General features: G+C 38.9%; 1 protein-coding gene across 1 annotated transcript in view; it reads left to right on the forward strand.

Annotated features, from left to right (window-relative positions):
- Nucleotides 1-24826, forward strand: part of fhit (fragile histidine triad diadenosine triphosphatase) — a 274131-nt gene that overhangs the window by 198542 nt on the left and 50763 nt on the right. The window contains exons 4-5 of the mRNA XM_053484301.1: nucleotides 18651-18796; nucleotides 23165-23194. Coding sequence (XP_053340276.1) covers nucleotides 18651-18796; nucleotides 23165-23194 — 176 coding nt within the window. The remainder of the gene's footprint in view (nucleotides 1-18650; nucleotides 18797-23164; nucleotides 23195-24826) is intronic.

The following is a 24826-nucleotide window of genomic DNA, read 5'->3' on the forward strand; positions in this document are numbered from 1 at the left end:
CCTAAACAGAAAAAAGAAAATGCTGTGTGGTGGAAATTAACATAGTATACACTAACCTTGGCATGACCCAGTGAATAAGAGGAAAGTGCAGTCACGTTTATTATTTAGGATAAAACAGTAAGAAGAAGAAGAAGAGAAAAGGAAGAAGAGGAAGCAAGAAGGAAATGAAATAAAAGGGCAGCCAAGGAATGGAAAACAAGAAAAGAAAGCTAAGGAAAAACGGAAAGGAAAACTTAGGATAGGAAAAGAAAGAAGAAGAAATTCAAGGTAGGGAAAAGAAAGGAAATAAAAGGGAAGGAAAACCAAGGACAGAAAAAGAAAGGGAAAAATAAAAGAAAGGAAAGTTAAGTAAAGGCAATGAAATCCAAGGAAAATAAAAAAAGAAAAGAAAAACTATGGAAAGGAAAGGGAAACTAAGAAAGATGAGGAAGGCTAAGGTAAAAAAAAAAAAAAGCAATATGAAAAAAGCCACAGTAAGGAAGAGAAAGAAAAACTAGAAAAAGCTAATAAAAATGAAAAGAAATTAAATGTAAGGAAAGATAAGGAAAGAAAAGAGAACCCAGAAACTAGGAATAATAAAGAAATAAATTCCCAAAATAATCTCCCAATAGAAGAAGAGTTCAACGTTTGAAATGAAAAAAAAAAGAAGAAGAATTGCTGTCATTGCCACTAGTATCACTACCATGAAGCCGGAGCTCTGTCATTCTGTTGTCAGACTTTTGTTGGCGATTCAAATGCTCTCTGGCTCGGTGCGTTTCATCTCCATGCCAGATGGTTCCACAAAGAGCACTTTGTTATACTTCTTGACTGTCATCTAAGATGATCCATGAACATTGTCTCAGCAGGGCGCATCTTCAAAGCCACAAACACAAATGGAGGCTGTTTTATTTCTTTCACCTTCTGGTAATGTTGCAGAAAGTCAATGCCCAAAATCTACACGACAGTTTCTCTTTCCTCACGGCGCTTTCAAGAACAAACAATGCAAATGACGACGCTCGCATCTGTATTCTTGCCTTTAGGGACGCCTTACACAGCCTGAGGTCCCGCCTTGCCTCGCCTCGCCTTATCCGCTTTGCTTTCTGCTAATCAGATTGCCGCTTTCCTATTTCGCTTTATTCAGCTTGGCACCTCGTTGCTGAAGATTAGAACAGAAAATACAAAGAGAAACGATAACACAAGTACAAAACTGTTTTCAGGGAAGTTACGATGCACAGACTCAAAAGAGAGAGTTCCGGGATCTTGGAATAAGTGATTGCTTTGCGACTGCTCTGAATGCGGGATGTACTGTATGAGGCCTTAAATAAGCTGGCAGTTAATTAGCATTAACAGCATCTGCTATAGGCAAGTAAATCAATGACTACTGACACTAGTTCTATAATAATAATTATTTGTTCTTGTAAACAAATTATTAAAACTATATTTAAATGCAATGATGCATCTGTAATATGTCAGATTTTTACTATAGTTTGTATTATTAATCTGAAATACAAAAGACAAAAGAAAGCAGGTCAGACTTCGCCACCCATGACTCCATAGCAAGTTCACCAGTTTTTCTTCTATGGGTTACTTTTTTACAGTATGTCCAGACCCCTGTCCTGTTGGATGTCCTGTTTTGGAGTTGCTCTGATCCAGTCGTATAGCCATCACAATGCGGCCCTTGACAAAGTCACTCACGTCCTCATGCTTGACCATTTTTTCTGCTTCCAACACATCAATGTCAGGGAAAAAAGTTCACTTGCTGTCTTATACTGTATATCCCACCCACTTCCAGCCGCCGTTGTAACGAGATATTAAAAATGTAGCTGCTATGAGTAGTAAAGACGGGGTCATATGTGGCTCACTGATGCACATAGGGAGCAATAGCTGGGTCCGATTCAGTAGAAGTGCTGGTGTCAGAACACTGAGGTCATTACAGTTTTGGTGGCAAAGCAGGTGACATACAGTACTCATGATGTTGTGGCAGATCAGTGTATGATATTGATTGTGCGTATTGAAAGTAACTTACTGAAAATGCATGCATTCTGTAATAAAAAAAAATATGATTCCTTTATGTTAAAGTAAATCTGTTTAATATTAATATAAACCTGTTCAATTATTACTTTATTGTGACCTGTGACTTCATGCCACTGGTCACTTCAGAAAGGGGATATTACAGTACTTACCTTTTTGCAACCTACACATGCACACACACACACACACACACACACACACACATACTGGAAATGTGGAAATGCCGATCAACCTACAACACATGTCTTTTGACTGTTGAAGAACCCGGAGCACCTAAAGGAAACCCAACAAGCATGCGAGAATGTGCAAACGCCACAAATCCAAACCAGAGGCGAGATTTGAACCTCCAACCCCGGGGGTGCAGGGCGACACCGTGACAGTGCTCAAGCCGTACCATTTCCCCGCGGAGGACTTGGTAGTAAAGGTGAATTCCGTCTAGAATGCTCTGATGGTCCCACTTGACTTTTCTCTGATTTGGAACAGACCATCTCTGAGTAGTTCCTGATTGAAATTTGACAGAAGTGGCTTAATGCTTTGACATCTCGGCACCTCTGACACCCTCGAGCCGTAAAAGTCACTTTCATCTTCATCTTCTGCTTCTGCTTCTTCTTTTTCTTTTTCTGCTGCTTCTGTAACAGCTCCTTCAACCCATCAGAGAGTCACTGAGTTTACTGTGGTTTATCGATTGCCGTCCACCCCTGCTTGTTTAATCAAATCAGATCTGGAGGATGTTTCTGAATTGAAGGTATCGATTAGCTGAGACGAAGCTGTCAATTCCTGTGCGAGGAGGTTGTTTCTGAGGAGTGATGTTTGAATGTACGGATCGAGAATTTAAATGGATCTGGCATGATGGATCAATGTGGGTTTTTTTTCTTTTTCTCTCCCTTTCCCTCTGTTTCTCGCTCTTTTTTTTTTTTTTTTTTTGAAAGCCTATCACCTGGGGATTGGAGACTTTGATCCAAATCCTTATAATTTGTCACCCGTTTTGCTGAGACGGAGTTTTCTCATCCCACGCTTGTTATTCCGAAGCTGTTTCAATCAATGAGAGCGCTGTGATTTACCCATTTTTTTTTTTTTGGGACGCATTTCTCTGACATACAGCAATCACTGCTAGGCATTTGTGTGGCACAGATTTGTTTCTAACTTTAATCAATCCCACAATCGGTGTGAAATTGTATGGTGATGGTGGAGCAATAAGGGAGGAAAAAAAAAAGCCAAAAGCTCACCTCACTTCTCACATCTATTTGTTGAGGATAAAAAAAAGAAAAAGAAGAAAAAATCACTTTAATATTCTTGATGCTGCTAAAAGGTCTTAGGAGTGGCTCTGGTTATATAGGCGGCGTATAACTATTTTACAGGATCGTTAAATCCTTCGCATCTATACTTTGTATCCTGGAAGCTTATGATGATCCCAGAAAGAGCCAGTCCATGAAAAAGAACAGGTGTATTCATTATCTTTATACCCAGCACCTTTTCTTGGCGGACTTCTCCCTTTATTTGTACGATGTACCTTAAGACCGGTGATTTTGTCGGATCTTGTAATTTTTTTTTTTTTTTTTGCCTTGTGTTGCAGATCACTGGCTGAGGCTTACGGGTCCTAATCCTACCTGACAGCTTAGTGATAATTGCACAGGCAAGGTAAACCCAAGATACCTGCAATCCAACGAGCACTACGCCTTTTATTGACTGAGGTGAAGAGAAATCTCCCTCAGACCTAGGTTTAATGCCTTGTGATATACAGTATTTATAGCGTGAGAAAATACCTCTCGTGACCTACCGCAACTCCGTTTACACTCCTGTCATGCAAGTTTTCTAAAATGCATTACCTGCTAATTAGGCACTGTTTGGCCTTGAGAAATGCATTATTATTATTATTTTTTTCGAAGATAGGTGCTGCTGTCAGTGACCTTCTTGCACAACGCAGCCTCGATGCTAAATCAGGGTGTATGAAACTCTTCCAGTACTCAACTCAAATGAAAGGCCATAGAGATAGACGATCTCCTTGAGCACCGGCTGTAAATCTGCCTGGTATTTAAAAAGACTCATGTCAGGTTTATGGAGCAAATATGAAGTCATAGAGGCATAATTTCAAGCCCTGCTCCTCCTCTAATATGTTTATTTATCATTCCTTTGCAACATGTCTGGGATCTGAGTGATGGGTTTGCTATGTACAGTACAGTGTTAGAGCAGCTTACAGTGGTGACGTTTTTTTTTTTTAATCACAGCTAGGTGATTGGGAAAAATGTTTTAACCCTTATCTTAATGTTTTAACATACATACAGTACTATGCAAAATTCTTGAGCCAACCCTTGTTTTTTTTTATGTTAATTTAAAATTAAATTATGTTGATTAAATAAAAAAATGCTTTAAAAAGATCCAATAAAATATGTTACAATCTCAGCAGCAACCTCATTTCCCTTCTCGTCTGATCCAACCACTTAGCACTCCATCAGCTTCACCAGTATAATTAGCACAGTCATCATCTGCACCTGTCTCTCACTGGTTCGTGCCTTAAGTTAGTTTCTTCGCTCGAATGATTCATACAGTCATGTGTAAAAGTTAGTACCCCCCCCCCTTTTTTTATTTTTATTTTATGTGTGTAAAAGCATAATAAAAATCTGATTGTAGCATGTCTCAGTATTGGGCAAATCTATTACAACCTTGGACAAACAACAACATATACAGTAATTCTCATCATAGAATCTTTTTCAATATGGAACACTTAACTCTTTCAATGCTTTTTTGGTTTACCAAACAAAAAACATTCCACTGGACTGATATTAAGAGCCAAAAAAGTCCTTCAGAAAGCCTGGAGAACTACAGTATTTCTCAAGACTGCATTCAAGAGTCTTTGGAAGCAAAATGTGAAGAAATTAGGGGTAGCTCACAACTTTTTTTTGATATTTCTTTATCATTTTGATTGTTTTTTACTACATATTTTTTCTTTTCATATGAGTAATGCATGGACATTATGTAGCTTATTATGTGATAATAATAATAATATTTTGTAGTATGAACCCAAAATGGGTGAGCGATACGCAGAGGGGTATATCGGCTTTGCAAATGTGCTTAGAAAATGAAAGTATGATGTTGCTTGCAAAATAAATAAATAAATAAATAAATAAATAAATAATGAATAAACATTTAATAAAAACATAAAAACACCATGTGTATAATACAAAATTTACAGTTTATTATGTAACATTTTTATAACATGTTTATACCCCACGGCATTGTCAATTTTTAATTCATTTTTTTGCATCTGATTCAAAGCTAACCTCAGGTTTATTTTTTTTTTCCTTGCAATTTTCCCCCTAATTTCTCTCTGCTAACTCCACCCACTTACAATAAACAGTAACCCATGTAATTGGCTAGTGTCACTCTGATTGACAGGGAAGGGACAGTATATCATCCCTCCCCCACAGAGAAAATGACACGTTTTACATTTACATTTAGTCATTTGGCAGACATTTTTTTTATCTCATTACACATCTGAGCAGTTGAGGGTTAAGGGCCCAACAGTGGCAACTTGGTTGTGGGGTTTGAACCTGGGATCTTCCGAACCGTAGGCCAATGCCTTAACCACTGAGCTACCCCTGTTTTATTCTCTTGACTCCTTGCTAGGAATGACAGTGGACTTCTTTGTGCTCTATATTTGTTGACATGGTATTGGTCTTCTGTAAGAAAATGTTTGTTTAATAATAAATTTAATAAAATTTATTTCGTTTTGTATAGCGCTGTGTAGCGGTAAAGCAGTGAAGAGAGGACTCGTAGTTGCTGTAGGAACGTGGTATCGGTTGTTGTGTTGTATTCCTTTAATTGTTGAGATCTATTTAATAATAATAGTAATAGGATTTATAACAATAATGATACTTATAATTAACGTTCACTTGTTCTCTTTACTGCTTATCCTGTTAAGGCTTGCAGTAAGCCTGGAGATTATTCCAGGGAACGCAGTACAGCCCAGTGGGTCCCAGTTCATCACAGCACACACACTTACTCACTCTTACACTGCGGGTGATTTATCTACCTAACCTGCATGTGTTTGCACTGCGAGAGGAAACCAGGGTGCACAGGGGAAACCCACCGTGTATGGAAGGGACACACAGACACACATCGTGGGGTACACCCTAGAAACTAATACTACTACTGTAGTACTACTACTAATATTAATATTAATAATAATAATAATAATAATAATAATAATAATAAGTATTATTATTATTCTATCATCTTTCAATCTGCTATAATGATGCATTTCAAAAATGTGTGTATGAATACCACTTGACTCATTTAGGTTAAGTGTTTGGACCACAATAAAATCAACACTTTTGTTTATTTATCAATTAATTAATTTATTTATTCATTTGTATTTTCCCCCCAGAAAAGGTCCGAAATGCACCACATCCCCAGAATGAGCCACCCCATAATCCATCAAACGTCCTTTGCTTCTGAAAGAGCTTTAGAAATGCTGCCTAGCAAGCAAATATTGAGATGAGATACATTGTTTGTTCCCTTTTTTTTCCTTTCTTCCCCCCCTTTTCTCATTCCCAAACCAACTCAGATGCTGTTTCTGCGGTGCTCTGGATGATGTACGATGTAGGCAGGATGTTAAAACAGTCAGACATTTTGTGCCAGCGGCACGGTCGGGGCTGCTGGCACACGGCTTTTGTTCCTCTGAAAGGAACATGATGAGGAGCATTTATTCCTCTTGCCTTCTTTGTGCGCTGTCGGTATTATGCTGCGGGTTTTCCGTCCGTGTCCCGAAACTCTCACATGATTGTGTCTCTTTTTTGGTGCTGTCTTCATTCTAACACGGACTCGGAGGCGCGCTGGAATCTTTTTACCGCTTCCTAACGTTTCCGCTGTTATGCCAAACGCTAATCTATTGCTGTTTTAGAACAAAAACTCACAGGAACTGAAGCGAGACTTGCTATTTAAAAATCATCAGATAAAAGAACTCTGCTTAAAATTCTTTAGAAGTTGCCCGTGATTCCATGGAAACAATATGCGAAGAAAGAATTTCATCTAGTCTAGTGTACAGTATATGGGACAAATAAATGCTAACTACCTTAACTTCCTGTCATCTCGAACCACTGTCAGGTCTGCTGCTTACTAGATGTTTGCTGTCTCCGTACTAGAGAATGCTGTAAGTATAAATCCCATCAGTAGGTGATCATCAGGTGAAAAAAATGTTTTTAAGTATACACTCGAGTGGATGTGACATTTAACTAAAAGTAGGTTCGTTTATGCGGTGGTATGTTAAGATACAGTACGTTCAGTACTGCTCTGGAAATGATAACGAATAGTGAAGATAAGGATAAAGAAATTAGGTTTTCAGGTTCTGGAAATCAATTAGGTACACACACTAACATGCTTTTACTCTTCTTCAAATGTGAGACAGCAATTTGACACTTTTACTGTATACTGTAATTATAACACATTATTTCAGATTTATGAATGGTTATAAACACTTACTGTACATGGAGTCCTTGCCAAATTGCAAAGATTTTATTGAGATTTTGAGTAAACAACGTGTTAATGCGTTATCAAGGTTGTTACTTATAGCATGTTAGAGTTTTATAAAGCATTATTAGAATAAAAAAAAGGAATCATAATTATACCACAATTATACAATCGTTAATTCCGACTACGAGTGGCGATAATAGATGGTAACAGCACTGGGATGTTTATCAATATGCATCACACCACACCCCAGGTGTTCAATAACATCTGTCGGTCTCAGCATGGATGAAAGTTGGTCCGTATAGTCCACAGTTTTGAGGAGAGAGTGGCTCGCTGCCAAAACCCACATTTAAATCCAAAATCTGTTAAGGAGTTTGATGTGATTCTAAAATGTAAATTATGTCAATGTAAATCTGTCGATTATAATCTTAACTTTTTATTCTCCTGAACTTTGGCTACAACATACCAATAAGAATTTAAAAATACTTTCACTTCTGTTATTTATACTAACCGCCGGTCGCCAGCTGCACCAGTCACGAGTATATTAGCACGGCTTCTCACCTCATGCTTATTAACGCCTCACAGCCGTGCTGATATTCAGTACAACAGCACTTCCTAGGTGCTTATGCTAATCATGTGTGAAGGATGATTCTATAGGGCCAAGCTGGAGTCGTCTGTCATCCTGAAAGCAAAAGAGGGACACATGTGAAGCATTGTGTGTGTGTGTGTGTGTGTGTGTGTGTGTGCACGCTCTGCCATTAACCTGAGGGAGCAGCAGGGTGTGCAGAGTGCTGATGAGTAAAGTTCTGGGTCAGAGAAGCTCAGAAAATCAACCTTGAATTGCATGATGCTGTGACTTAAATCATGGCTGCCGTTTTTGATGGAAACAGCAGTGACACTGGACATGGGGCATGGTGTGTGATGACTTCTGGGATTTCCTTGTGGGTTGTAGCTTTTTTCTTTTACTCAAACTTAGAAATAACAGAGTAAAAAGGGTTCTCCTCAGTACTATAGTATGTAGTATCTGCTAACATGAAACAATTTGCACTACAAATTATTTAAATAATTATAGAAAAACGTGTCAATAAAACTAAATACACAACAGAAAATTTAGAAGCATGACAAATTAATGAAAGATCGAATTAACAAAAGACAAACATGACAAAACAGCAGCAAAAATAAAAAATTTATTCAAAAGACATCATCAATGCCACAACACAAAAGCAAATCTGAAAATACCGTAAGTGAGCAAAATCAGCAAAACCAATAACAAACACAACAGTAAACTTAAAACAGTACAGAAACACATCAACAGCATCAACTCAAAACGGAAACACAAAAACGAAACACAAAAGCGAAACTAGAATCATAACTCCATGGACAAATACACAACAGCAAATCTAAAAGAACAAAAGCAAAAGTAAAACACTTTAGAAAATCAAACAAAAAGGACAACTTAAAACACAAAAACTAAAAAGCAAAACTAAAAACACAAAAGCAAAGCTAAAAACAATGTTGAAATCTAAAAACACAGCTCTAAAAGCAAAGCTAAAAACAATGTTGAAATCTAAAAGCACACCTCTAACAACAAAAACACAAAAGCAAAACTAAAAACACAATTTTAAAACCAGCTCTAAAAACAAACGCAAAACTAAAAACACAGCTACAAAACAAGCACACAGCAGAATCCCCGTACCTCTCTATGGAAATGGAGGCTTCTTCCAGCACATGACTGGAACAGCACATCCAGTCATGTCCAGTCATCCCCTGAAGTGTTTGCTTCTTTTCTTCACACACATCCACAGTATATATTTCTCTGATAGGGATCTAATGCCACATTGATGTAACTGTAATTTTATGCAGTTGGCTCACTATGAGAGCAATAAACACTCATACTCACTGTACGTAGCCAAGTGTAAAGTGATTCGATGGTTTGCATCACATACAGTTAGGAAAAAGAGTTAATAACAGTTTGATAAAAATTATTTGCAATGAAGTATTATTAAGTATTTCTCTTGGGTTTCGGTGCACAAGCATTTTTCTTCTTTCGGTAAGCGAACATAAAATGGTATCGAATGCTTTTCGAACGCTGTAAAAAGTATCATTTCGCACTCAACCCCTTACATCATCCACCTTATTACTTGCCAGACTCTTTAATTGTATTTTAATTACATGTATTTCTACTTACTTGCTCTTTAATGTGATTTCAGGTCCCTAAACAAGTCTCGGTTTATTAAATAAGCCATCAAATCACGCGCACATTTGCTTGGAAGGCGTCCTGTAGCAGCAGGGTAATTTCAGCCTGATCAGATCATCTGATCTGAGATTATCACACTGTCTAATGTAACACACCGTGCTAGTTTAAAACCCAACACTCTAATTTTCTCATGCGCTATTTTAATTTCACTACAAACCCGATTTATTTTTGCCTCCAACATCATTTTTTTATATTTATTATTAATTTTAAAGCCCAAGCACTATGACAGTAGCCCTACTGCATGTAGTCATAGTTTGTATTGTTCTTCTAAGGATTTTTGTGGGACTTAACATGTTCTTGAAAACCAGCACACAGGTTGGAATCTGCTGCCATTAGGATACCTGAGTGGCTGGGCCCTAGGCGAGGCACGGGCCTTCAGACAAGATTTTGCTGCATAGCTTATACACATTTGCACATATACAGTACATGCGAAACCCAGTACACATTTAGATATTATTAAGCTGAACAACTTTTGCATTGCATGTTATGCGCTCTACGCAACAGGAAGTCGGTTATTTTGGGTTGTTTGCACAATGCACCCAATGGATTTTAATATACTTCTCCTAGGAGATTTATACAATTGCCACCAAACTGGGCCAGTGAGCTCTCCAGACATTGAGGATGCAAAATTGCGAAGGGATTTTTCACATCTTAAACACTTTAAGCCAAAAAAAAACTGCGCCTGTGTGGCGATAGCGCATGTGCCTGGGCCCGAATATTGTTGCTTGCAATTATATTTAGAAATTGTTTTTACAAGGTATACATATATACAGTATAGAAAGATGTTGTTGTTTAATGGTTCAACTGTAGCATACAGTAAACCCCTTTTAGGGTTTATTAAATACAACAGGTTCTTTAGTAAAATTCTGTTTGTTCAGATCTCCGAATCTTACCCACTATCATGAGGAAAGTTAAGATTTAGATTAAATTATGTTTTAAATGTTAAACTATTATATTATTATATTACATATGAGAAATCATGTTCATACAGTAATTGGCCACCACAATCAAAGCTAAAGGAGGTTAAATGAATCTTAGTGCACATGATTGTTATGTTTAAAGTGTAAAACGGTAAATGCAAAAAATTTGTAGTTGAAGATATTTGTCGTAGTGTTTGGGTTAGTGTTAGTGAAATGATATGGACTAGATATGTTACCATTAATTAGAACTGTAATGAGTTCTCAAGCTCAGCAGTTTCTGGGGAACTGGAGAACTATATAACCTCTATATACAGTATCTTGCAATTATAAGTTTCCCATCCAGTTAAACAAAACAAATAAATGTTTACTTGTTTACCAACAACATTAGTCTCCATGCTGTCTTACTGTATATTGGACTGTGACGCCTGTGTACAGTAGTTGAACTTCTTGAATGCCTGAAGTTGAAAACTTGCCACGTCTCAAGATCTTACAGGATCTGACCTGGCATGGGATATGTACACATTTTTGGCCAAATCTGACCCACTTGAAACCCTTGAAACAGCAAGTGTTTTTTTTTTTAAGTGGCAGATCTTCTTATTCATAGAACAGGACAGGATAGTACATCTGTACAGGGTTCTACGCCTTGCTCAAGGGCCCAACACCTGCAATTCGGTGGTGCTGGGGTTTTATCCTTGGACCTTGGATCAGTAGTCTAACCCCTTAACTATGAAGCTACCCCTTTCTCTCGAGAAGCCCATATTCACATCCCGCTTGCCACTTTGATGGCACTCAGAAGAACTAAAAGCACATTCCCTCTGGCTTAATCTTGTTGACAGCCTGGATGGATACATGAGAAAGTCTAAAACTTTTTTTGTTTGTTTCTGTATATAGCATGGGTCTGAGGTAGCAGTGAGGCACTTGGATTCAGGCTAACAGACAGCTCATATTTCTCCACATGTGTCTCCAGGCATCTGCTTTGACTGCCCAAAGCAGCTTTATTAAGTGTCAAGAAATGAAGCTGGATTGTCTATCTACTGTATGTTATCACTGCTCATCCGTGTGCTGTTTCCTCTTCCACATCAGGACAGGAAAAACAGGCTGTATGATGGGCTCGGATATAAAGGGAGTACGCTTAACCATTACCAGTGCACTCAGAGTAGGGCGGGTCAGTGTTCAATTTTATGACCGTTCTCATCGGCAGTACGGTGTGTAATTTCTTTGCCTTCCCTTGGGCACATCGTGGGACGATGAGTTCCACAGTTCCCTGATTCCTGCCTGGGTCACGTACACTAACGTATTGACATTCTGGCCCTCATTCTTGCTCATAAAACTGCAGCCTGCTCTCTCACTCTAGACCATTAGTGGGGTCATGCCGCCTCAACTGAGCAGTAATTGTTATATTAAATAATCACCTTAGTAACCTGATTTTAATTCCTAGATTTCTAGACGACATTGCTTTGCCCCGCAGATATGGTTGCTACAGTAATCCGGGTATTGTGTTTACTTCGAACCTGCTTTGTTTGTTTAGTTACTTTTTTTTTTTTTTTGCTTATTTCCTTACCCAGCTAATCCTGTGCTTCGATTTTCCCACTGCATAATATAAATCTGAACAAGGATGCGGACTGATTTCTGGCAAACCTGAGACAAATTCAGTGTTGCAGTGGGAAAGAAACGACAAGATTTGAGGGCATATGTTTTTTCTTGCACAAGCATGATTGCATTTGCAATGTAAAGGCAATCTCCAGACCTTATTACATGGATCTTGAACCCAGAGGCTTAGATGATCAGATGTAAGTGGGAAAATGACTGTTAGGATGGTCAATAACAGGATCAGAGTAATGTTCATCTGTTGCCAGCTCTGTTTCCATGGGCAGGTGTCAGATGAGCTTGCCGTGTAGGACGGGAAGGAGAAGTCGGATGTGAAGAATGCCTTTCATTATGGAAATGATTATTTTACGCAGGGCATGCAGAAGGAGTCGGTGTATATTTATATTCAGATATTTAGATTGGTTATTATTGAGCAGTTTCGCTGAGTTACAGTGCTATTAGTCTTGATTTCAGCTGTCGCGCCGTGGCGTATGGAAACAGCTTTATCTCATTTGGAAATCAAATGGAGTGGAGTATGATTGGTTCCGTCCAACTGTGGCAAGGAGAAAATGTCCATCTGCCGGAGTAGTTCTGCAGCCCTCTGCAATGAACTGATGGATTGAATTAGAAATGCGCACTCGCCTCTCTCATACCGCTGATATGAATTTCGAACTGTCACGAGTCAAGGCGATGTAGTTACACGGAAAGTGAACCTAGAGTGCAAAATACAAATCTCAAAACTGGATCCTGTAACACATTCTTATAAAATGATTTTTTTATGAATTTAGGAATTAACTATTGAATAGCCAGGTCACAAGACAATTTGTGTTTCCTTCCTGGATTTTCCCTCCTTCGTTGTGTATTTAAAAAGGGATAAATCATAACGAATACAAAGAATAAAACATGACTTTATGATCATAAGATGTGACAAGGATGTAAAATGTCAGATGTACTTTTACCACCAATGAATTAACTATTCTCTTATAACAAAATGCTGTATTCCTCTTATACCACATTTGGCAATGTTGTATTGTTGTTATTCATTATACTGTACCTAAATGATTGCCAGTGCAATATTGCATTTAAATTCGTTCAACAAGTACCTGAAGTAAGTGATATTTCAGCCGTGTGGAACAGTGGCGTAGTGTTTGATTTCCACCTTGGGTGTTTGTGTGTGGTGAGTCTGCGTGTTCTGGCACTTCCTCCCACAGAACAAAGACTTTTCCGATTAATCTAACCTGCAATTGCAAATTGCCCCTAGTGTGTGAGTGAGTGCTTATGCTCCCTGTAACGGACTGGCACCCAATACAGGGTGCACCCTGCTTCGTCACTTGGTTGTTTATGTAACAACCTCAGCAGCGACCTCATTTCCCTTCTTATCTGATCCAATCACTCAGCATTCAACATCACCGGCCTGATCATCTCACACCATCTGCACCTGGTTCTCACTGGTTTATGGCTTAATTAAGATGCTTTTTACTGCTTGAATAATTCAAAGGTCACTGTTTGGCCCAACAAACAAAAGAGCATGAGATACAAAAATGTAAGTCAGATTTATGAGATACAAAAATGTAAGTCGCTCTGGATAAGAGCGTCTGCCAAATGTAAATGTCCTTCTTCTTCTTGAGCATTCCTCTGAAACTGCTCAGGTACAGGAACTGGACTGAAAACCAGAGCTAAAAAGTCCTTCAGGAAGCCTGGAGAACTATTCCTTAAGACTACATTAAAAATATGAAGAAATCATGGTGACTCAAGACTTTTTTCGTATAGTACTGTACATCTAATAACAACAACAACAAAAACAAGCTGGTGGTTGTAGTTGTAGTGTGGATATTTGGTTACATACAGTATAGTAATTTAGATTATTAATCCACATGAATGCATTATCGTTATTGAAATGATAGATTATTACAATAAGGATATTCGGAGATCTACTGTAAGAAGTACAGTAAGAAACAACTCTCGGAGAAAACAGTTCGGAAGTCGGCACCTTCCGAATTAGATTTAACAGCACTGTTGTAGAAAAAGACTTCCCATTAAGAAGTAATGGAGATTTGATGCATCTGATCCAGTTTACCGGTTGGGCCCTGCATTTGTTTTTACTACCGATGCATCAGAGGTACAAAGTCAGTGTGCTTTTCCCCTTAACTGTCTCAATGTAACTAACAAATCAAACTGAGCTTTATAAAGCCTTCCAAGGAGGACAGCCCTGAACGACAGCCGCTGCATTTAAACCGAGAGCCTCCAACATCAAACACTCTCTCTCTCTTTCTCTCTCTTTCTCTCTTTGCTCCTCCTCTCTGTTCTTGTCTGTTCTTTTTGAAACCGAGCCCTAATTTCTCGTCCCTGGTGACTGCTCAGTGGCGGCGTGCAGTGGGGAGAAAGACATCCGTTAATATGATATCTGATTTCCTTCCGCCAAGCCGAACATGAAAGCAGGGGAGACTGATCGTTTGCGCCATGCTCGTCTGGCTCTGGCGTGTCCATTGTGCCATGAATGCAGCAATGTAATCATCTTCCTCCAAGAGCAATGGCCCGGTGTTTAAGGCCTGTCATCTGAGGTGACTATTCGCTTTCATCCAACTCCCAAGTAGCAGCGTCTCTCTTTCCTCCCTGACTAGCTGTGCGTAATTATTTCGCAGATTTATGACAGTAGTAATATATTAATATACAAGCGTTGGAGGGTTGTGTGGGCACTGTTGATGAATCCAGAGGTGAAACAGAGACACAATGACATGCAGGGAATATGTATTAGTTACCTTAGCTTTAAACGAATAATATATAAAAAGAAACTGTTCATGTTTATTTATTTATTTTGTCTTTTTTTTTTAGCACTCACTGGCCAGTTTAATAGAAATACCTGTCCCTCAGCTCATTTATGCGAGTCCTCTGTCAGCATCACAGATACAGTACAGGTCAGGGTCAACCCAGATGGCACAAGGTGGCACGGTGATCACCATGGCATGATCATTTTACAAGCTGCTGATCTCCTGGGATTTTTTTTCTTTTACACACAGTAGTCCAGTACACTGAATAGCACATCTACAGTAATGAGTGGCAGTCCTGTGGGTAGAGCTGCTTTTTTTGGTGAACCAGATCAGAAGAAAATGGTCAGAGCTGACAGGAAGGCTGCAGTAACTTAAAAATAATCGCTCTTTCCAGCCATGGTAACGAGAAAAGCTTCTTAGAAGACTCAGGACACTGCACCTTGAGACTAGAAGAGCAGAAAACTACATCAGATTCTGCTCATGTCAGAGAAGAACAGGACTCCGAGGCTACAGTAGACACAAGATCATTGAAATTAAACAGCTTTGGAAAGATTAGATAATGGTCGCCTAGTCCAATCCATTTCTAATCCTGCTAATAACTGCTTTTTTTCAGCCAATGAATATAGAAATACATAAAAAAAAAAAAAAACTACAGTATGTATATACAGTACATACTGTATATATTCGAAGAGAAAATGCAGGTTAAGTTTCTGGTTCAACTAAATGTACCTTGAAATGAAACCGTATACTGTATTATGAAAAATATGTTTGAGTGAATGAGGGCAAGGCTATTTAGTTTTACTCAATTTCCTGTGCACAAAGTCCCTGCAAAAGGCACAACCGCTCTCTATGACCTTAATATAACCTTATTCTACACAACTATGCAGACTATTCATGCAAATGCAAGCATGAAACAATGGTGTGGATGTTTTGCTAATCACATACCTCACTGGTTCAAATGAATGAAGTATGCTCAAAATCATGATGTAATATATTGTGGTGAGAAATATCTCTGAAGACAGGTGGCACGGTGATGTTCGATTCCCAACTTGGGGAGTGTGTGTGCATGTTCTCTCCATGCTGAGTGGGTTTCCTCCAGGTTCTCCGGTTTCTTTTCTTCCCACAGTCTAAAGACATGCATTAGGATAATTGGTGTTCCCAAATAGTCCATAGTGGGTGTTTGTGCCGAGGAATGGATCGTCCAGGGTGTACCCCGCCTCGTGCCCTAAAATTTCCTGGAATAAGGTCCAGGCCTCCATGAAATATGAATGAATTTCTCTAAAGTCTTGTGAAGCATTCCCTTTTTTCCCTTTTCACTTGTGCCCAATTATGCAAGACCCCAAAAATAGCTGCAAAGTGTGATTATTTAAAGGCCAATGGGCTTTGTGTTTTTTCTGACTTTTACCCGTGTAATTCAGTAAACTCAGTTAAGTCATGTAGTCCAAAATGCACAAAGGATATATACTAAACTATATTGATTCTTATTAAGAGCAGATTGGCATAGGGGTTAGTGCTGTTAGTGCTGGGCTCACACCTCCCCGTGGTAGGTTTCATCCAGGTACTTTGGTTACCTCCAATAGTCTAAAGGCATGCGGATTAGGCTAGGTGGCATTTTTAAATTGCCAATTGTCAGTGTGAGTGTGTGTGTGTGTGTGTACAGTGATTGATTGGCACCCCATCTCGAGTGTACCCCGCCTTGTGCCCTGAGTTCACCTCATTTAAATTAAATTTATGATTCCTCTTGGCACCGACTGCTTCGAAAATTAAAACTGAAAGCGGCTCCCCTTTCTTTTTGCTAATGTTCTTGCTAACATTCTTGGGACCCATTATGCATGATGTCTTCACTAAATCTTGCACAAAAGGCAAAAAAATCCACAAAAAAAAAACGTATACTCGCTTCACTTGGCTTTCCAGTGATGCAATGAAGTTTTGGACGACTCCCAGATGTTAGTGCAACTTACAGTAGTTGCCGTGATTTGGCTCAGTTTGTTCGTTCATTGCCGAAAATTCTTCGTATGCCGAGGCAAATTTTTTGCAAAATTTCAGTTAAGATGAAAATTCATAAGTTTGTATGCCGAGGTACCACAATATATGGCCAAAAAAAAAATCCAATCATTACACCCTACGTGCTTATTATTATTATTATTATTATTATTATTGTTATAACTTTAGGGAAAATCTTCCACTAAAATTGAGAATATGGCTGTTAGGTATGCGCTCAAGGCACTGCTATGGCATGCTTTTAGTCAGAGAAATCAGACAGGAGACCTTGGCTCTGGTATCAATGGGAAAGGAATCGAGGAATGTTCAGTTTAAGTTTATCAAGAATAAAGAGTATTTCTGTAATTACTGTAAAGGCCAGGAAGTAATTTTTTTTTCTGCACAACACTGTTAAAGACAGCAGAAAATGCTTAAACTCACTCATAAAGTTAAAAGACAATGTAATTATAAAAATTAAAGAGGTTTTATTATTTATTTCCTTATCTTTATTATCCTTTTCCTCTGTGTGACTCTTTTACTGAACATTTTACTGATATTGTAAAAATAAAAGTAAGATACAATTGATGGTAAAAGCATGTTAAAGACAAGTAAAGTGTCCTTCACAACAACCTGGTCATCAAGTCATGAATAACGTATTTTATATTATTTGCAAAGAAGCTTTTTTATTTTTATTTTTTTCAGCTCTCACAGATCTGCACTTTGGAAAGCAATTTAAAAAAAAAATTTACATCCTATTTTTTTTTTTTTTTTTATTAAAACCTGAACAATCTTTTCCCACAACTCATTCATTAAAAGTTTAGGCCAGCATTTACTTTATTCCTGACTTTGTTACTGCAACACGTCAACATTTGACAGGAGTTGCATTTCCTGAAATAAATTTCCTGAAAATCACAAGAAGGTGAGAAATGTGCTGTCTGTTTTTTTTTTTTTTACATGTATTTTTTAAAATGATATTATCTGATCATACTGAAGGATAAGCTGACCTTAAAACTATAACCCGGCTTGCCAAATTATACATTATACATTATATATCAGCATATGATGTCAAAAGCACTGCCAGGTGAATTGAATAACATCGATTATAAATTGTATATCAGTAAAGGCCGACCAGTCTCATCCAATCCCACAGAAAAGCCCATGCAGCACAAACCAATCATTGCTTGCCATGATGGAAAGGTATTAGAACCCCCAAAGCGCCAGAGCTGACGCCAGATCCCCATCTGATCACGCATTCACCAAATGTTCCGGACAAGTAAGTTTGCCCGGGGAGAAAAGAAAGAAAGAAAGAAAGAAAGAGGTGTACCCAGAGCATTGGGAGAACATGCAAACTCCATGCACACACACTTTGAGATGGGAATCAAACCTGGACCCTGGAGGTGCATCGCAACAGTGCTAACCACAACGCCACCATGCCACCTTGTATACTGCATGTACAGTACATTATAAAGTTAATCATAAGAATGCCATGCGTATTTTCCAGAGCCAAAATATATATTTTTTAAGTTAAAAGTATTAAGTCATATTTAGAACCCAAAAAGCAACCGAAGATGAATTAGTCAAACTCAAGCATTTTCTCCAGACTAAAAATGATTTAAACAATCTGAGCGTGTGGAGTTTTTCCTTGACCAATCCCTGTCCTAGATGTTTTAGTGTGTCCTATAAGACCGGTTGAGCGCTTCCGTGACCTGCGGCCTGACGAACTGGCGGATTTGTTCAGCACCACGCAGAAAGTGGCCAACGCTGTGGAGAATTACTTCAGTGCCTCCTCTTTGACCATCGCCATCCAGGTAAACATTTCTCTCATACACTTCTTTCAGAGTCTCACGAAAGGTGTGATCAGTGTATTTGCAGATCCTTCGCTCTTTTGTTCTTCAAACAAATGGAAAGTCCAGTGGGCCAGGACTAGCTCAATAACCGTTCAGTTCTGGGCTCTGTAATAAATTTTGAATCTATGCTGTAAATTGTTTATTTAACCTCACATTGGAATCGCTGGCTCATGAGAGATGGGTGGTGGGAGTTCGGGTAGGGGGCAGCTGCCGCATCACTGACTTTCATTGATTGACGGAATTAAGCTATTGGTTACTCTGTGATTTTTTTATTTTACATTTCACGGCCTTTGTCAAACTGCCGAGGGGGCCAGGCAGAGCAAATTCTGGGGGCATCGCTCACTCATTTCGCCCATGCTTAGAACCAGCCATGAAACTGTAGAGAAATCCCAATAAAGGGATTTTCAATTGCGTGTTGTAACACTGGAAAATGCAGTTATCTAACTTACTTAAAACGAAGTTAAGAGGGTTTTTTTCCTCGCCAACTATATGTACCATGGCCTGTTATGTAAAATATGTCTGCCACTGTTCCTTGTTCTGTGCTAAATGCCATTACAGAATGAGATTTTTTCCCTCTTTCTGTTATCTTTTTACTCTGCAATTGAAAATCCATCAGTGATAATGATCTAACTAATGGATTCTGTTACCACGGAAAAGGCATCCACTTCAGTAGCTTTAGCAAGGAAATGTTAAAGAAACATTGGAACTATAGGCTATTATAAACCATTTGCACTTTCTATTGTTCTTTTACATCTGTCTGTATGTTCTTTAAGGGGTTTTCAAAATAAAATCTTAGTTATTTCACATGCATGGTGAACTAACAGGAGGAGAATACCACCTGCTGGAATAATGTATGCACGAGGACGTCAGAGAGAGAGAGAAAGAGAGAGAGAAAGAGAGAGAGAGAGAGAGAGAGAGAGAGAGAGAGAGATAGTACCTTCGTTTTGCATAACCTTTGATATTTATGCTAATTCCAGACGGTTTCTCTCCCGCTGTGCTGCGCAGCCTGACAAAAGAAAATCATTTCACTTATCTGGCGAAAGGCTATAATCAATATTCCTTCACTCAAAGGCAGTGCGACGAGATTGGAGATTAGATGTGTCTGCTTTCAGCAGATTGTCCCAGGCTGCACAGTACACACAGTTTCCAATAATAAAAAAAAGCCTTCATGCTGGGGTTCTTTTATTATCTTGTAAAAACAAAGAAAAAGGTGTGGGAAATGAAATGAATCAAAAGTGTTTGCTGTGACCCCTTGGAGACTGTTTTGTCAGATTTACATCACGATCTGTGTTGCCCTCCAGTTAAGGATCTGTATTTATCCTAGAGGGTTCATTAGATAGCCCACCAGAGGGGTTCTGTTTTTTTCTATGGTTCTACATGGAACCTTTAAGAGTTCCCCCAGATGACCAACTCAAAGAGTCCTTAAGTGGGGGTGATGGAATGTTTCTTTTCTTCTTTTTTTCAACACTCGTAGAGAAAAGGCTCCTGAGTGGGATCTGTGGAAAAGCCCTACAAGGGTGAGTCAAAAGTTATCCGCACTCCAGTTATATTAAAGCTTTGGTGTACCTGGTGCTGAAACAGCTCGCCTGAACAGAAGCGTTTGGATATCTGCAAACAAAATTTGGATGGATACTCGTTGGCAGGTGAACGTTTCTTAAAGAAAATCATTACTAATGATGAGTCATGGATTCATTAGTATGTGCCTGAGAGTGAACAGGAGAGTATGGAACGGAAACATCCCCAATCGCCGATCGAGAAAAAGTTCAAAAGTCAACCGTCAGCTGGACAATTAAGTAACGCTTACAGTTTCCTGGCATTCTCAAGGGCCAGAAGTATTGGAACATTATCCGGAAAAAGGTTCAACAATCAACAGTGCTCATTACAGTGAGACGCTTATTGAAGGGCTGAAGCCTAAACTATGGATTGAACGCAGTGGACTGCTATCCAAGGGCGTCGTGGTCTTGCATCACACTTTTGCACACACTGCCGACACTCTTCAAAACCTTGCCTTGAGGTGTTAAAGCATCCTCCCTATACACTTCATCTGTACACTTTCACCTGTTTGGTTCCCTGAAAGCATTTCTACTAGTGGAATGAAGACAGCGGTGCATTCGTGGCTCACAGCTAAGCTTAAAATGATTTTTAATAAGGGAATATGAAAGTTTCTAAGCCAGGAGAGATTATTTTAAAGAAATGATGCATTTGTCATTTTTTAAAAGTTAATAAAAATAAATTCTACAACCAATGTGCAGATAATTTTAGACTTACCCTCCTACGTGGGATCTGTCATAGTTCCTCAGGACAGTAGAGACTAAAACAGTTGAGGCTGTGGGTTACTGGGTTACTAATCGCGGAGTCCCAGCACCGTGTAGTTGCCACTGATGAGCCCTTCAGCATGGCCCTTAACCATATATGCTCCAAGGGCGTTGTTACCTGGCTGACCCTTTGTTATGATCCCAGCTTCTTAACTGGGATTACATTAAGTATTTAACTTTGTCTGGCTTTGTTCTATAGCTAACCAAATGGTCAAAGGTTTTCTTGCTTGTTTTGGGGCTCAACATCAAACCAGTTCTTCCACAGGAACAAACCAGAGGGTGGTGTAAACCATTCTTTAAAAAAAAAAATCCTCAAGCTTTCTTTGAATACATTGCTAAAGGCTTCTGTTTGTTCTGGAATTTAAAACATGGCACCATTATCAGTTCCCGCTTTGTACCACAGAGCTTTACGACTGGTTGATTTTTTTAAAGAGTTATCCCAACGTGAAAAATCTGACCACGGAACAGTGACTTTTGTTTATTTATTCATTTTCATTAAAGTGCAGATTTCGACTCATATAGAGTTCTATGCAGAAGATTTTGGATCGGCAAGCCAAACAGCCCAAGGATGCTTAACACATTTTTATTTCAGTGCAGTGCTGAACTATTTGAAGTAAGGTTTCTTGAGGGTTCTTCTTAATAGTTAATAGTTCTTAGACTTTTAAAGTAAGACTTATCATTTCCTTAGACTGGAACAAGAAAAACGTAAAGGGTGATATATTACATTTTCCCCATCTTCAGATGCATAGGGTTTTAGATCAGTGGTTCTTTAGATCAAGCCTTGTCCTGAAGGACCTCCTGTCCTGCACATTTTTAATGTTTTCCTTGCCCTGTCAGACTCACTTCATTCCTAAAAAAGGTTGTTAATTAGCTGATTAGTTAAATCAGCTGGGCTGGAAGCTGAGAAATGTACAGGACAGGTGGTCCCCCAGGACCAGTTATGAGAACCACTGCTTCAGGTAAAACTATTGGCCAAGTGAGCATACTTTGAAGGCGGCATAGTGGTTCTCACCCATCTTTAGATGCATAGGGCTTTACATCATTGTTAGATCAGTGGTCCCTATCTGCTCCAAGGCTGCTGTAACCTGCCTGCTGCCTTGCACCTTCAAGGTTTGATTCCTATCTTCAGGTCTGTATGCGTGTTCTCCCCCTTGCTTGGTGGGTTTCCTCCGGGTACTCCAGGTACTCCCCCACAATCCCGCAACCCCACAACCGTCAATTAGGTTAATTGGCATTTCCAAATTCCCCATAGTATGTGAGGGAGTGCATGAGGATTGGCACCCTGTCCACGGTGTACCCCTCCTGTCGGCTCCAGGACTCCTATGACCCTGTACAGAATAAGTCGTATAGAGAATGATTAAGAGTAAGTGAGTGTACTTTCAAGGCAGGAGGTTCTATCTGTGATGCTCTGGAGAACACTTTCATACCCACAACTATCAGTAGAACCCTTAAAAAAATGTAAATGATAGAATTCTTTTTTACAAAACATATAATACTATATAAAGTGCACCATATGGTTAAGATTAATGTGATTGAATTTAAGATTCTATAAAGGTACATGATTTATAGACTTTGATAATATTGTACAGTATGTATGCATTAGGAATGAACCTAGACTCAACCCCAGCTGTCAATCAGGCATGTTTGGCTCTTTCCATGAAAATTAATACTTTATTTTTTCTTCTTTCCAAGTAAAATGGACCAACTCTGGTCCATTCATATGACTTTTATGGACACCCTTGTCATAGACATTCACTTGTTCCATAATTTACTATCATTTCTCAAATCCACAATTCTCAATTCCAAGCATTCTCACAACTTTCCGAAAAACTTGTGACAATCTTTAATTGTCAAATATGTGAGAAATAGTTGAAAAGGTAAAACCTCACTTCAGAATTCGTAAGGTGCCACAGCGGTGACACGATTCATTTGAAATTAAAATGCTGCTGAATTATTGACTAGGATACTTCAGAATTCCAAAGGGTTCCTAATTATCTGCTTCTGTTCCCAACAGGACGGACCCGAGGCTGGACAGACGGTGAAGGTAAAGGCATAATAATGCTCCTGCTTTAAATTTATCATGAGGACTTGCTGATGCTTAGCTTCTATTAAATAATAATTGTTTTCCATTGGTGGGACCCGAATCCGTGGAGTGCGTCAAATTTTAATGGAGTTATTTTAAAATGCTTCATCTGTATTTTTGTGGGTGAAGGTTAGAAGGGCAGACTGAGACAAAGTTTTCATCAGAGTTTTGGATGAAAGTTTTTGCCAGAGGCTGACACTTTTAATATATCCATCTTGTTGTTGTCTGTTATGGATGTATAAAACGTGAATTTTGATTCTATGCAAAGTATGACGAGGTTAGGGTTGGGGTTGGGGTTGTAAGACATAGAACAGAGAAATCCGGGGCATGTTGATTGGGTTTGTTTATGGCTCCCAGTTCTGTGAAAAGCACCAAAATGTGTACACAGGTTACAAACGCCTTCTTTATATTGATTTTAAAATAAAGTGCACAATCTACAGTAGATGTTTTTGACCTTGGATTTGGAGAACATTTGCTTGTTCCACAATCCTTCATCCTGTATAGAGTTTGTCCACAACAAAAAGACCCCTTTTGTAAGTCCAATTTTTTTTTGTAGACAACAAACGTTGTCTAGGTACAGTAATATTACACTAACAATATTGACTATACACAGTATTAAACCAACATGTTCCATTTTCTTCATGTTAAAAGAACGAGTAGTGTTCGCCACCTTTTCACCTCGCTCCATTCTCTCTCACTTTTGTCTCCATCGTTATTGCTCGGTGCTTCTTAGCAGTACCAGCTTCATCACCGTTTCTTATTTGCTTGCTTCCGGACACCCTGGGATGCATGTGACAATGTGATCTAACTTCAAAGATTGAACATAACTCAAACGGTCGTATGTAGGGGACTTACTGTAACTGATAGTGGCTAATCATCAAGCACAGGTATCCTGGGTAGGAGCTCTACGTTTAATTCTGCTAGTATTGTCTGTAGACATTTTCTCATCTCTAGCTAGCATTTCTTAGCTAGCAGTGTTATTTGCATCCGTATCTCCTCTTGATATATTTGGAAAACATATTTTGCAATCTGCGTTGCTCTGATATCCATAATTATTAATGACGTACGTCTTTACCATCTACATCTCATATTAGCACATGATATCAGATGGTTGGTAGTGAAGCATTTACTTTAACAACACCACTTTTTGGCCAATATCAGACACTAGTTTGCATCGTAAGTTAACGTGAAGTCCTTTAAAAACAGTGCCTGGATCCTACTGTACAAACAGCTTAGTATGGTCTTCATTCGGCTGCCTTTTTATGTTAAGGACATGAGCTGATGAAGAAAACCAGGTTGCATTCTGATTGCAAGAAGAAGGGTAAGATTAGGTTCTTAATTCTGCACGGGACAGCAATTGCGGGCTGGCCCTGCAGTGCTAACACATAGGTGTTAATATTCAAAAGTTTGATTAGCCTGATCAGCTGTGATTAGGGTTGCAGTGGAAGTCTGCAAGATTGTGGATCACCGTGGGTAGCTTTGATACCGTCATTTTTTTTTCTTCTTTTTTTTTTTTTTTAATGAACCACATCGTACTGGGCTACTGAGTCTTTCTTAGGTCATTATGAGCCTGATTATTTCCTCAGGAATTTC

The sequence above is a fragment of the Clarias gariepinus genome, chromosome 23 (assembly GCF_024256425.1).
Source record: "Clarias gariepinus isolate MV-2021 ecotype Netherlands chromosome 23, CGAR_prim_01v2, whole genome shotgun sequence".
NCBI classification, from domain to species: Eukaryota; Metazoa; Chordata; class Actinopteri; order Siluriformes; family Clariidae; genus Clarias; species Clarias gariepinus.